A 15,139-nucleotide genomic window follows, 5' to 3' on the forward strand; every position below is an offset into this window, starting at 1 on the left:
GAAACAGGGAGAGGAGGGAAGGATCACTGGGAAACAGCAGTGCAAGAAAAGATGGAGCAGCAGGGATAAAATGGGAGCTGGAGGCAGAAACCTGCCTGCAGCAGGGGAAAGCTGGACTTGAGGAGGAGAAGGGAGGGGGTAAGTACATGGAAAAGATGCACTGGAGAGCCTGGGCAGGAGCAGATGCCAAGGGGAGAAATGGATATAACCAGGTGCTTTTGGGGCAGGGGCTTCCCTTAGGTGTCAGCACTTGGGGAATGCAAAGTTTCTTATGGGAAGGCTAAAATCTCCCACCGCTCCAGCAGGGCTGCTTCACAAACATCCCCCCTGCAAACGGCACAGAAAAGGGGACAGAAGATTAGAAATTAAAATAAATAAAAAAAAAAAGAAAAAAAAATAAAAAAGGAGATCCAAGTCAGCCCTCTGCTGGCAGCAGGCTCGGCTGGACTTGCAGGGGCTCCCCAGGGAGCAGGCACAGACACCCATCCTGCTCTGACTGCCACCAGCATCGCCTCTGAGAGCCCCAAAGCCCACACTTCACTATGGAAACAAGTTCCAACAGCGGGGAAAAGAGCACCAGGGCCAAAGGCACCTCTCTGGGGGACTGTCCTTCTTTTAACTGCCTTGCTCACACAGCTCAGGTTAATCACCATTGCAGTTCAATTAGGAAGAGCACAAGGAGACAGCCCTCTGCTCTCCAGCTGTGCCACAGCCCCCAGGCACACGGGGTGATGACAAGCATGTCCCAGCAGGTCCCTGGCAGGGACCAAGGAGAAGGGACACATCCCAAAGTCTGGCAGTGAGCGTGGTGGGAAGAGGGCAGACAGACAACCAGCATGGAGCCCACAGAGCCAGAGCCTGACTCCCACAGCCACCCAACACTTCCCCTGCAAAGACCACCTCAGGCACGGAGACCTGCCCGGCCTGCCAGGTGGGCACAGCCGCCTCTGCCCAAAGCAGCAGCAGCTCCTCAGCCCTGCGCCGGCTCGGCTGCTCACGGAGAGCGTGACAGGCTCTGCTTGTGCCATCCCCGAGCCCGGCTTGGGGAAGAGCAGCTGCTCTCTGCTGCAGCCCTGCTCCCCCGGCTCTGAGCGAGGCAGCAGCCAGCCTCGGGTGAGGGGCTGCTCGCTGGTGCAGGGAAAGCAGACAAACTCCTCTTGCTCCACGCTCACGTCCCACCATCCCCGAGCTCCTTCCCCAAGTCCCACAGCTCCCGGATTAACCGGCTCAGGTTCTCTCGGGGCTGTCTGAAGCACGCACAGCACGACCCAAAGCCCCATTGCATCCCCACTGCCCTCCAAAAAAAAGGCTGGGCTGCTCCCTGCTCCTCTGGCCCCGCTGCTGCGATGCCTGTGGAGAGCTGCCGTGCTACCTGGGCGATGCAGCGCGTACACCTGTAACTCATTCAGGGAATGAGAGGGATGCTCGGCTGTGCTGTGCGGCACAGGAGTGACCCATCTGCATATCAGCCGCCCGTGTTTCTCCTACAGCAAACAACGTAAGGGAAAGCATCCATCAGAATTCATAAGATGCACCCCTGGAGTAAAAGATTGATTTGATATTAACGGATTCGTGCAGAGACTATAAAGCGATCGAGGAAAACACTGACACCTCGGAGGCATCGCAGCCCTGGAAAGCCGCTGGCAGTGCAGGCTGGCACCGGTGCCAGGAGCACGGACCCCCCTCCCACCCCACGCAGGCACAACTTTGGGATTTTCAGGCAGCACTAACTCACTGTCTGCCGCCTAAACCCCTGTGTCGCCTCCTCGTCTGGCACCCGCAGCCCCCCCCGGAGGTTGCCAGCCCCGCGCTGCAGCCCGAAAAGCACCGGCGCGTCCGTCCCTCCAAAACCGCGGGCACGGGGTGACCCCACCGCCACGGGGACAAGCTGCCACCCCGAGTGTCCTCCGCCACCACGGCGACAAGCCCCTGGGACACCTGCGAAGTCTCCAGCTGGTCCCAGGACCCTCCGGCAGCCCCGCCGGGCACGGAGCATCCCCCAAAAGCCGCAAGCAGGACCCCCCGACCCCCCCAAGCCCCCGTCCAGCTGCTCCTACCTGAGCGTGGCGCTCTCCCCTTGCCGCACTGTCACGTTGTCCATGGCTTTGGGGAAGGTGGCATCTCCGCTGCGCACGGGCACTCCTGCGGGCACAAGGAAGAGCAGCCTGAGACAGAGGACGACCAGGCACCTCCAGGGCAGGGCCAAGCACCCACCGACCCCCATCCTGGGCAGCGGGGACTTTTCCAACAGGCAAAAAACACACCCGACAAGGCGAAAAGGGGGAAGGGGTGGGTGGAGAGGAGGGATGGGGGGGAGCAAAACCACCGGGGCGAGCGCTGCGGAGCTCCACGGAGATCAGGAGAGCCCCCGGCAAGGCTGGCTGCGAGCGCTGAGCCTGCCGAGCGGCATCGGAGGGAGTCCCGCTGTCCTCGGGCGAGGGAGGAGGACGGGAGGGCCGGGGGGAGGAGGAGGAAGAGGAGGAGAGAAGGTGCGGAGCACGAGATGAAGGTCACAGATGTGTGGCTGCTGGAGACGCTACTTTCAGCTGCAGCTGGGCAGGCGCTGCGGAGATCTGGCATCAAAAGTTTATAACCCACGGAGGAAACGTGAGTGTCTGTGAAAGGAAGGGGAGGGCGGCATCGGCAGCGGGGGGGACGCAGCGGGCCGGGGTTGGGCTGTTCTCCGGTTCTTGCGCTTTTGTTTAAATCACAGAGGGAAAGGAGAATTTAAAAAAAAAATGCACAAAAATATTTAAAATTAAAAAAAAAACAATAAAGCTCCCCAAAATCCCGGTTCTGTCGCAAGATCGAAACTTCCCCGCGGAGCTGCAGGCGACGTCCCCGATGCTCCTCAGCTCTGTCCAGAGGGTCTCGGAGCCCCCGCGGGGCCGGTGGCTGCTGCGGCCGCGGCTCAGGCGCGCAGCGGGGCGGGGGGGACGCGGCGGGGCGGCGGCAGCAGCACCCCGGCCCCGGCCGGCAGCATCCCCGGGGTTGTCATGGCAGCGGCTCCGGCGCTGCCCGGCGCCTCGGCTCCCGCACGGCCCGAGCCCCGCACACGGGCGGGCGGGCGGGCGGCAGCGGGGCGGGATGCGCAGGAGGACACGCACATTAACCCCCGCCGCGCCGCGCTCCCGCACGGGGGCTGCCACCAGCCGAGGGACCCCCCAACCCTTCACCCGCTTCAGCCCTGCTGCAGAGGGGGCTTTTCTCGCACCGCGCACCCCCGAGCTTGCCCTCAAGAGCAGCAGGTTGCCCAAACCCTCGCCCACCGCAGCATCTTTCCCTGCCTCCACCTGTTGATGCATGTCCCTGTGGAGCACTGGCTCAGGTTCTCTCTCTGTGAGAAACAGGGTGCTGTCCCCACATCTTTGTCCCATGGGATGGTGAAAGCTCCAGAGCATCTCCTGTCTTGTCCCTGCTTCCTGACACTGAGGACCTTGGATTAGGAAGCCCACCCTGCCACTCACAACACAGCATCAATAAATTTCAACAAATTTCCTCCTTTGGAGACACCCACAGACCACCATTTATCTCTTCAAAGAGCAGCTGAAGGCACCAAGACCTTGGTGACCATCCAGACACATCTGTGTGTGCTCACAGAAGAAAATGAACCTCACACTTCCAGTGTTCCTCACACAGTTCCTCAGCCCAAGCCAGGCTGGACCTTGGCGGGTGCCTTCCTCCAAATGACATCTGCCTCCTCTGCTGATGTATCCCAGGGAACCTGTCCCTTCCAGGGGTTGGAGGAGGGAAATAACCACCAACAAAGGAGTTTTCACTAATTCAGGACCCCAAACTCATCCCGAGATGCAAACACAGCTGTTAGAACTGATAAAGGGGTTTTGCAGGGGGTTTTCAGTGATGCCAAGCCCAACTTTCATCAGAGCAGGTTCTTTGTATGTGGCAGTGGGACTCAGTGACCCTAAACAGCTGCAGCCTGGATAAATAGGACAGCCTGGGAGCCCAGGGAAGCCTGGAGAAAAGCAGGGCTGAGGTTTCCATCAGAAAGCTTCTTCAGCTGCTGAAAAGCTGGCTTAACCCCGAATGTTGGTGTTGGCTGCTCCCATGCCAGGGATTCTTTGGGGGGCGGATGGGAAAGGAAGGACACTTGGCTCCTTCCTGAGCTGTTCCACTCTGGCACAGAGGAGCTGTGTCTGCAGGAGCAGCAGGAGCCAGCACAAACCCATGGCAGCCCCCAGCAGTGAGACCACAGGCGCTGCTGAGCCTCACCCAGCTGCAGGATTAGCTCCAGGGGACAAGGATGCTGCAGGGGCCACAGGCTCTGCTGGGTAAAATGGTGTTTACCCCTTGGGATAGAAGCTGTAGATGTAGAGTGCACGTAGCACAAAGCCTGCCAGAGCCAGAGCAATCCAGGAGAGGGAAGATTTATAGGGGAAAAAAGCCTCTCTGCCTCACAAAGAGACTGAGGAGGCTGCAGAGCCACAGACCCATGAACGGATGCAAAGGCAGGGAATAAATGGACAGACAGAACTACACTGGCTGCTACAGACAGGTAAGGGGACATGGGGCATGAGGGAGGGGAGAGAGAGAGGGCTGGGAAATGAATGTGATCCATATTCATGTAACTGGGCAGGGACCCAACAGCCTGGCATAGCTGTGCAGGAGTCTGCAGGAGACATGGCTCAACCACGCTCATCCCACTGTGGGCACCCAGGGAACCAGAGCAGCCTCTCCTGGTTTGGTACTCTGGGTCACCCCACCACAAATATGTGCCAGTCCCACTGCTGGGGTTAATGCACTGCCATCAAATGAAGGGAGAGAGATGGGACATGGAAGAGAAAAGGGCAAGGGGAAAAAACTTGAAAACCCAGGAGGCTGCAAAATTTGCATGAAGCACCAAGTCAGCAGACACAGAGGCAGAGGCACTTCTGCACCGAGCCAGTTGCAGACCTGAGGTTTCACAGGGTGGCTTCAGTTCAGGTCATGGCTAAAAATATCGCCTCGCTGAGAGGGACTCAAGGCTGGCACAGGCCCTGGGGGCATCAGGCATATGGCAGTGGTGGATCCTGCTCCTCACAGTGACGTTAACAAGCCCTGACCTTCTCTCATCATCCCAGAGGCTCAGGAAGAAACTGAGCTGGCAAGGACGAGTCCCTGCACCTCCCCGGCTGTCGCCTCCCAGCCCACTGTCAATCTTGGCTTTTATTAGTGGTGCAGTTTAGCCTCCCTCTCCCTCCGAGATTTCTCCCTCGTTGCTCTAATCAGGAGCTTGCAAATGTCAGGAGTACAGGCCTGGAAGTAATTAGTGAGGGCCCAGAGCCTGGGGACCGTGAGGCTGCTCAGCCACAGCGCTGCTCCAGCATCGTACTGGGAAGAGCCTGCAGCCACTGGGACCTGCAGATGGCCACCCCGGGTTTCATTCCCCAGCCTCATTCCTGCTCCCAGATTATTCCCCGTTTCTCCACACAGCTCAGGGCACACTGAAATGCTCTCTGTGCAGCAGGGACTGAGTCCAGCTCCCTTGGGATCAGTGCAGTGAGGGATGGAGTGACTGCAGTACCACTGGCCAGCAAGTGCCACCTCCTCCTTTGGGACACTGCCTCTTCCAAAAGAGATCCAAGGACCATTTCTCACTCCTTTTAAATCTGCCTGGGTAGGGGAATGCTAGGAAATATGGACACAGCTGTACCACAGAGGTGTGCTTCACCCTGGGACAGCAGCTTTTCCCTCAGTGGGCACAACAAACCATGTGCTTGTCACAGCCAAAGAAAATTAAATCTTAAGGCACAGATAATGAGAAAGAACTTTGTTTTTCCTATTTTTTCCCTTTCTCTGAGATGAACTTTGCTGTCTCTCAGCTGTTCAGCCTTGTTCAAAACAGAAGGGGTTAATGATGCACCCAGGAAAGCAAAAACCCATCAGAGCTGTAGGGAAGAGCAATCCTTGGAGGCCTTGTGCTTGTTTAATCAAAGAGGAATCTTTGCTCCCAGAGATTCCCCCTCCAGCACCAGTGGAAGTGGAAGTTCTCTAGATCTCCCTCTGGAAACCCCAGACAAGATTTTCAATGACAACAGCTCCTCTCTAGTCCCCAGCTGGCAGACAGCCATGGGCACTTTTTTCACAAAACTGGGCTCTTTTAAGGCATTTCTCTCCTAGGGCATGGGGAATTTCTAACCCTGAGCATCTTGGCCACCCTACCTGGCCAAGACATATGTGACACCTCCATGGTGAATGCAGAGCTGTGTCTTGGTACCCTGCACCCTCCAGATGGTGTCTGGGCTCGGGGCTATAAGATTTTTAACTAATTTCTTTCCACACTATTATCCCCTCCTCCCTTTCCTCCCACCTCCTCTTTCTCTCCCTCCTTCTCTCCATCTGTCTCTACCCCTTTTCTTCTCCACCTTTCTCTTGCACACTTGCAGCTGCTAATTTTTCCCCGGCATATTTGGCAATCCATCCCAACACCTCTTCCCCCACACCCCACCACCCCGCTTCATGCTTTTCCCATTTGCTGCCGAATATTCTCATTTCTCCACCCAAAAGAGACAGCACGAGCACAGGCAGGAGGAATACACACCCTCCCCATGCAGGGAGAATCACATCTCACTGCCCTGGGACAAAACTGGGCACCCACCAGTTTGTGGGAGGGGGTACAAAGCAAAGCATCACCCCTTTCCCAGGGGTGTCGGAATCTGAGGTATTGATGATTCCCAGATTGTAGAAAGTCTCTGTCTGTCAGCCCCCTGCCAAAGCAGAAGCCAGAATTGGTCTGTGCTGGTTTCCAGGTTGTTTATTCTGTTTATCTCTCACATGTTCTGCTGCCCTGCCCAGCTCTGTCCTGCAGGGCAGCGTGTGGGGCTCTGCCCTCAGTGGGATGTGACAAACATTAAATACCAGAAACTCCCTGGGCTGCATTTACAAGAACGTGCCAATATCTGTCACCTACGTTGGACAGTGTGTCCCCAGCCTGAACCAACAGAAAAATGCCAACACCACAGTGAGACATGGAGGGCATGAAGAAGGAGAAAAAGGACAAGGCACACCCAATTTCCTCCATCTTGTCCCCTTTGAACCCCTCATCTAGAATCCTAAAATTTTACTTTTGCACCCGTGCCACACTTAATTATTACTCATATCAAACACTCAGAGCCTGTAATTCATGCTGTAAGATTGAAAACTCTTTTCCATGGCCAGAGATCACAGACAGTGTCTCTGGGGGCTCTGTCCAGGGGGTTCCTGACCCTGCCAGGGTCCCAGACCTGCCAGGGCAGCCAGAGGGAAGCCCTGGATTCCCACACAGGGGGAAAGCCTTAGGAATGGGATTTGCAGCTGCACTGACCTCTGCCAGGCCACTGCGACACAAACACCTCCCCACCATCACCTCAGCCTCTTCCCAGCAGGATTTATTTATCCCGCTTAATTTTTCCAGTTGTTTTATCTTGTTTTATCTTCATAGTAAATCAGGCTCTCTCTGCAAACGGAACTTTTATTTCCCGTGCTGTTACATTTAATGTGTTTTATCGCATGAATTCAGCAAAAGGAAGAAAAAAAAAAACAACAACCTGCTGAGGTAATTGTGGGAAAAAAATGCGACTTGTTCTTTACATTGATCATGTTGCTTGAGCTTCAAGGGCAGAAAATCCAGACTGGAGGCTCAAGCTCCTCATTTACAACTGGCTCAGGGCTGGTTTAGCAGTCAGTGCCCAGGCAGCCTGTCCAACATCCTTGTGCCCTAAATTCCCACACAAATCTTTCCCTCTTCCACAAAATCCGCCCAGGGCCACACAAACCCAGCCTGGAGCCTGGATTACAGCGTGGGAAGGCAGGTCGTGGTTGAGCAGGACCCACAGCAATCCCTGGGGATTTTAATGGGATTACTCTACACTTAACGCTCAGCGCCAATCCCCGGCTGAACCCCGGCATATGGCACGTTTAAAGAGTGTGTAAACCTGACAAATGAAATCCAAAACGGAGGCAGCTCCACAGACACCCACCTGGAGCAGTTAAAGCAGCCTCCTCCTTACTCCAAATATTAAAGGAATAAAGAACACCAGCTCTGAGAACACCCGGTGCTGCTCAAGCAAAGCTCAGAGGGGTTGGGACATCCAGGGGCAGCAGAACCATCATAACATCACCCTAAAAGCTTGAAAAACACAGATTTAATTTTCCTACACCATATCTGACAACCATCCAGGATGATTTAGTAGTTTTTAAATTTTCTTTTCCTAAGGAAAGCAAAATGTTAAGTTTTTCTCTCCAATGCCAAGATTTTTTTTTTTTTTTTTTCTGCCATTTCTGATGGTATTTAGTACATTTGGGCAAATTTTCAACTCCTGTGCAGTCCCTGTCCCTGAAAACCCAACTTTAGAGGGAAGGGATTGGGGGGCCATTACAGACATGTGACATTTTGCTTTATTGCCAAAACATTTCCATATCAAAACAGCCAAAGTTCAGGCTGCTTTGCCAAGGACATTGTCTTGGAAAAAAAAAACAAAACCAAACCAAGCAACACAACAAAAACCCCATCACAGTGCACAGTCTCTGCCAAAGAGATGCTTCCAGGAGCCCTGTCCCAAATTCCCCACATCCCTGGGAAGCAGACAGTGACAGGACAATGGGAATGACTTTGACCTGACAGAGGGCAGGCTTAAATGGAATATTAGGATGGGTGGGATAAATTGGATATTAGGATGTGAGGGTGAGAGGCACTGCTTATTTCCAGAGATGTGAGTGCCCCATCTCCATAAGGGACCTTACAGAGCATCCAGTCCCACCCCTGCCAGGGACAGGGACACCTTCCCCCATCCCAGGGTGCCCCAAGCCCCATCCAACCTGGCCTTGGGCACTTCCAGGGATGGGGCAGCCACAGCTTCTTGGGGCAATCTGTGTTTAACAGGTTTTTCCATCATTAGTGCCCAATGACCTCTCCCTAGGACAAGGTGTGGTGGCACAATCATGTTCCCAAATTAGTCCAGGAGTAGGAGAAACACCAGAAAAGGGGGCTCTGGAGCACAAATGTTGAGCCTGGGCATGAAATACACATTTGAACCCTACCAGCCAATGGAAAGCAGAATCTGGGATCCACCCCTGCATCTACCACGGTCTCACCCTGGCCATGGACACACAGGGAGCCCTCAGCTTCCCCCATCCACCAAGTGGAGCAGGAATGCTTCTCCCCTCTCCTGGGAACATTACAAGGCTCATTCGTAGATGCTTTCAAAGTGTTCTGTGAGCGCTGTGCTGAACTAATAAAAGAACAAATAAATAGATATCACATTGCCCTGTTTACCCTGTTTCTAAACACGAAGCCATCACGTAGCCTCGGGGCTTATTTGCAGAATACAGAGATGCAGGAATGATCAGAGAGAAGCTGTTCATTCTGGAAGAGGGAAACACCACGCTCTGGGCTGTCCTGGGAGGCTCCAAATGGCATCCCCAGCACAGGTTAGAGAAAAGAACATCCTACATTCCCATCCTGCTCTTTTTCTCACCCGGATGGCACCAGAACCTCTCTGCTCATGGAGCTGGCTGGTCTGGCACCACCAATTCTCAAGGTTGGGAGCAGCAGGACCAGGTGTCTCCCCAGCAAATCCATCCTCAGTGATGCACAGCTGAGGCACTGCACACCCTGGAGCTCCACTCAGACTCAGGGCAGCAGGGTTTGCCTGCCCAAACCAAACCTTTTATATCAGCAGAGCAGCCAAATCAGCAAGATTTCAAGATAAAGAGAAAAACGTGCCTGACTGATTCCATAGAGGTAAATGGGGGCTTGAAAACTTGTATTCTCCTGAAGGAATGGCTTGTGCCCTGCAGCCCTGAAGTGCAGCACTTGTATTCCTCTGCCCACCACATACCCTTACCCATCCAACATGTTCCTCTCAGCTTGGGCAAGACAATCCTAAATGTCCCTGGGGCTCTCAGCACCATCCAGGCAGCCTTGCCCTGCCACTCGTTGTTAATGCTGCCCAGAGGAGCTGTGGCTGCCCCATTCCTGGAGATGCTCCAGGCCAGGCTGGACAGGGCTGGGAGCACCCTGGGGTAGCAGAAGGTCCCTGCCCTGGCAGGGGGTGGGACTGTATTATCCTGAGAGTCCCCCCCGACCCAAACCACTCTGGGATTTTCACACCTACACACACACACACCCGCTCTCCCAAACCAACCAACACAAGCCAGCCTCCAGAACATCTCACTGCTGGGGCAGCTCCTGGGAGCTCCCAGCTCCTGCCTGGGCTGCTGCTGGAAGGGGCAGAGGCAGGAGGGCTGGGAGCTGCAGGGAGCTGGGTGGGATCTCTGCAGAACTGGGGAGAAATTGCCCCGTTCCCACTCCTCACCCCTCCACACCCCCCTTGTCCCCTGCTGCTGGGCAGGTTTGGCAGTCGTGTTATGCAGGTAAAGGTCTGAACACTTGTTCACAGCCTGTCTGAGCTACCCAGGCTGCTCATGATGCAGGTCCCAGGAGAAATAAAAATTCTCAGAATTTCCAGTCTTCCCCTCTGTGGCCAGTGCAGGTGATGTTTTTTCAACTTTGAAATCCCTGCTTCTAAGGGCTGAAGTGAGGGGGAGAAAACCATTAGGTGAGGGAAGGCTCGTGGTTCCTGCAGGCTTTGGAAAACTTTCCTGGGAGTTTGATGGGAGCTGTGGGTAAATGCTGGTGCAGGTCTCTGCTCTCAGAGGCAGCAGAGCCGCTCCCTTCATGTCTCACTGCTGATTTATTCCCAGTGGTATCAGGCACAATGAGATAAATATGCAAGTGGCACAGCCGGGGTGTGGATGGGAACATCTCCATCTTCCTAGGTCAGCTTTAATTCATCTGTTTCAGTCAGTCTGGCCTCAACCATTCACTTCTGACTCCAACCCAAATCTCTTCAAAGCCCAGCTCTGCCAGGATGCTGGGATTAAAATCTAGCTTTGCAGCAAACAAAACTAAGAGTGTTTTATGAGGAAGAATAACCTTGGGGGAGGGTTTGACTGTGGTTTCAAAGGCTGAGCAAGGTTTCTGTGCACAGCTCTGACTGAGTTCTGCTTGCTGTCAGCAATCCCTGCTATCTCCAGGCTGCTGACAACCCGACAATCCCCGATACCGCAGGAAGGAAACAACCTGCAAGCTGCAAAGCCACTATCCCGTTTTGCAGAGAGAATGACAAGGTAGGAAAAGACAAAGGAACCCAAATACCTCTGGGGAAAGAAGAGAGCTGCCCACAGCTATCCTGGAAGCCCCAGGTCCCTCCAAAGCATTGCTCCCCATGGACACATGGCTTGGAGCAGTCTAGGTTTTCACCAGGAGCTGCTGCTCCACAAACAAACAACCCTGAGGCTCCTTCTTCCTTTAAACCCCTTTAACCCCACCAATTCAAACAAGGACACAGCACTTCAAAACCACGGGCACAGGGTCCACATTGATCTTCCCAAGCTGGACAAGGTGGTGCAGGACACCAGGGTGAGCCTGCCCTGGGCTGTTCACACCCAAGGAAGAGCGTGGGAGAGCCGGATGAGCTGGAGAGCTCCATCCCTGCATCTCCTCTGGCTCCTCGTTATTAAAGCTAGAGTTTGTCATGTTAAGCAGCTGTTCCAACATAAAGCAAAACTGTCGAGAAAAATACAAGTGTTGCAGATGGGCTGCATTTTCTTTCTAACTGCTTTATTTTTATTTATTTGTGGTTTTGGGTGGTTTTTTTTTTTTTCCTTCCCATCTCCTTCACCCTTTACAACTACCCCTGCTATTGCAGCTGGCTCTGTGAGCCACCATCCTGATAAGCAGCCGCTCGCTCGCTTCTTCTGGTCCTCGCAGGCTCTTCTGTTCATTGTTGTTTCTCTGTCGCTACAAATTGGCACTTCTAAAGAGATTTCCAGGCCAAGTATTAACCCCCTCCGGAGCCCAGGCACATAAACACACACGTTATTTGTCAAACGAGAGGAAGGCAGTCGAGCTGCAGGGAAATTTAAGTGACTTGTCTGAAAGAGCAGCGAGGAGCAAAGGCAGAGGAGCTGACAGACGTTTCTTACTGCCAGGACCTGCTCCCTTCCTTGCAGCCCCATCTGCAGCCAAACCCCTGAAATCCTCCCTCTGCCCCATAAATCAGCAAACTCAGCTCCCTTTCAGAACTAGAAACAGGACCCAGGAGTCCTGACATCACACAGCACAAAATCAGGTTTCCTCTCATTGCAAATTCTGGTCGAAAACTCCTTTTAGAAAAAAAGTTTTATAGAGGTTTTTATTTATTGTCAACTCCTGGATGATAAAATGAGGCGGCTACAAGCCCTATTTATTTCCCACCCTCGCAGGAAACAGAGGGGCTGAGATGTGAAACAAATCCAGGGCTCCAGCACTGACCCTGGGCTCGTGCTGGTTCACAGAGCGCTGGGTGATTATTTTATAATAGCTGATAGCATCTGTGATTTAATGCAGCTGTTAGAAATTAGCAAGGACTCCATCGAAAGCGTCCCAGTCACTCACGATAACAGGCTAATAAATCATTCCCCCAGTGCTCCGTGGCATTTATGGTTCTATTTTAGAGATGCAAAGTATAGATCCGGCTGCTCTCCTGGATTTATTTTTATTTATACTTTTAATAATGCAATTAAATAAATAAATTTAGGATGTTGTGACTCTGTTGCCAAAAATGGCACCGATGAGAACTTCCCCTGCATGACTTCCCTTCGTTATTTTCTCCCCACTAGCCAATTAAAGGGAAAACAAATGGCTCCAAAGCTGCTCCAAGATATTGTTTCCAGTGCACGGGGTGAAAAATCTCACACCATGGAAATCCAGGGGAGGCAGGAAGGGAGATGGGGGAGGAGAAGGAAAAGCTGGGCTGGCTGTCACTCTCCTCTCCATCCAGATTTCCTCCTATCACACCTCAATCCTGAACATCTAGAGGCTACATTTCATGGATACCTACAGAATGCACTCACAGCTGCCCAGTCTTCAATCAGCCAGCAAACCCAGCTTTATTAATTCCTTCTGGGGTGATAATCTGGAGCATTCCTTATGCTCCTAAGCAAGCAGAAAAGCAGCAGATTCCCTGTATCTGCCCACTGCAGATAAAAACCTTCCCTGGAATGGGATGCCTGACCCCAGAGCAGGAGGAGCTGTCCCAAGGCCACCTGGACAGCCTGGCTCTGCTCTGAGCCACTTGACGAAGGAGCACAGCCTGCCCTGTCTGCACCCTCCCAGTCAAACCCAAGGGAATTGCATTTGCTGCCAGGGATGGTGTGTCTGGTTCAGCCTTCCTGCTCCCCAGGGAATGGCCAAGGCAGGTGGGAGCATCCCCATCCAGAGGGGGCTCATTGCTCTGAGGTGAGCCCCAAATCCTTCCTTCTCCCCTTGTCTGCACCTTGCAGCAACACATTTGTGTCCCAAATGGCTCCATCAGCTGCACCAAGGAGCAAAGCAGCCATCACTCTGCTCACCACCCTCTGGGATCCTCCTGCCTCTGCCTTGGCACACTCATTTTTCCACCTGCCAGAGACCAACACACACCAGCCTTCAAATGTCTCACCGATGGGGCTGGAGCAGAGCAGAGCCAAGTGGGGTCTTTAGAACGGGGAATTCAAATTCAGAACTGGGAGGAAAAACCCTGCCATTGCCAAGGCTTGCATCCAGGGAGAGGTCACGATGCAGCTCTCCTGCTCTTCCCCCTAAGTGAACTCCCAGTCCCAGAACCCAACACACCAGCCATGCACAGCCTCAGGGTCACAGCTCCTTTCAAAGGGCTTCTCTGACAGGGTTCACCAGCCTGGCTTTGCTCAGCCACTTTTGGGAGAGAGGGGGGAAGCCTTGGGAGCAGAATTGGGACTGGAAGTGCCTTCGCTGACTCCCAAGGGAAGCTCATGTGGGCTCACATTTCGAGCTTCTCTGGAGGGTTTTTTCTTCCACTCCTTAAAACGAGCCTTGTCGTGTATTGCCTCACACGGCCAGTGAGCCTGACAAACACACAGACATCCTTGGTGCTTTTCAAGGTCAGCTTCACCCCTGGGAGGTTTCCATCACTTGGAGACCTGATCCATCCTGCGTCCTGTGTAGAGAACCCTGACCCAATGTGGGGAAAAAACACCCCAGTGCCTCTCCTCAACATTACCAACCTTGCTCTCACACCTTAAATCCCACAAAAATATTAAAATAAGGCTGTTCTTTCTCCTTCATCTGAGAGTATTTTCAGTTAATAAGGAGAAGGAACCAATTTATTTCTCAGTCACGCACTAAACTCTGGTGTTAGCAAGTTTAGAGTAAGCCAACACCCAATAAAGTCTGCACAGACTTCACTGGAGCTGAAGCAGATCTCTGTTGGGTCCATTTAAAATGCTCTAAGCATTTCCATCATATCCTTACTTTTAAGCAGAGTTACAGTCAGAAAAATTACTCTGCATACATGACCCCAGAGGTTTCATATTTCTTCTCCTGCGGTGACAGTTCCCAACCAGATCTGCTTAATTTACAAGCTGGGAGATAGGGTTGCTTTCCCCCCTCCTTAAAACTGCCAGCCCTGCAAATTCCTCTGGAATGGAAATAATTGCCTCCCCTCACCAGCTCTGCCATTGAAGTGCAGGATATACAGCCCTGGGCATGGCTCCGAGTGGATGGGACAGGGAATCCCATCCCAGTCCCCATCCTGGCTCTTGCTGACCACAAGCAACCCAGAAACTCGGAGAACATGAGGATCCCCAGCACTAAGATGCTGAAGATGGAGATCTCTGGAGCTGCAGAAAACCTCCATGGCTGACTGTGAGGTCTCCTTTTAATTATAGAAACTGATTTTTTTGCAATTACCGTTTAATATAATGCAATCTCTCATTAAAGCAAAGGGTTCAACTGCTCTGATCTTTTCCCATTTAATAAAGACAGCAGGAGAAGGCTCTGGGAATTGGCACCACCCACCAGACTGGCATCTCTAGCTCGGGAGTGCCGGCGCAATTGGGTCAGCCAGGAGAGCTGTTCCTGGCGTATTCCCAGCTCCCTGCAGAGTCAAAACAAGCAGAGCTGCTCCCCAGTGCTCCAAGCAGGGAGAAAAGAGGTGTTCCAAGGAGGAAAGGGCAGGAAGCACACAGCCTGGGAGCGCCATGAGGCTCTGGGCTCCTTCTCTTTGCTCTCCCTGTAAGTTTTTGGGGTTTGCACGTCTCCCATGGATGGAGGAGCCACAAGTCCATCAGCCCATCTGGGATTTTTCCTGCCCTTCTTGAG

The 15,139-nt window shown here is 53.2% G+C and overlaps 1 protein-coding gene across 6 annotated transcripts in view; it reads right to left on the reverse strand.

The window, feature by feature from the left end:
- Positions 1 to 15,139, reverse strand: part of LOC110468167 (opioid-binding protein/cell adhesion molecule homolog) — a 297,306-nt gene that overhangs the window by 105,989 nt on the left and 176,178 nt on the right. For 3 of the 6 annotated variants that reach the window (XM_085560180.1, XM_021525802.4, XM_021525803.4), the window contains one exon: positions 2,058 to 2,142. In XM_085560180.1, coding sequence (XP_085416306.1) covers positions 2,058 to 2,142 — 85 coding nt within the window. Of the gene's footprint in view, positions 1 to 2,057; positions 3,063 to 15,139 lie in introns of those variants that run through there. The other 3 variants (XM_085560181.1, XM_077787996.2, XM_021525801.3) reach the window with 3 other exon arrangements.

This window comes from Lonchura striata, chromosome 24 (genome assembly GCF_050655825.1).
Source record: "Lonchura striata isolate lonStrDom1 chromosome 24, ASM5065582v1, whole genome shotgun sequence".
NCBI lineage: Eukaryota > Metazoa > Chordata > Aves > Passeriformes > Estrildidae > Lonchura > Lonchura striata.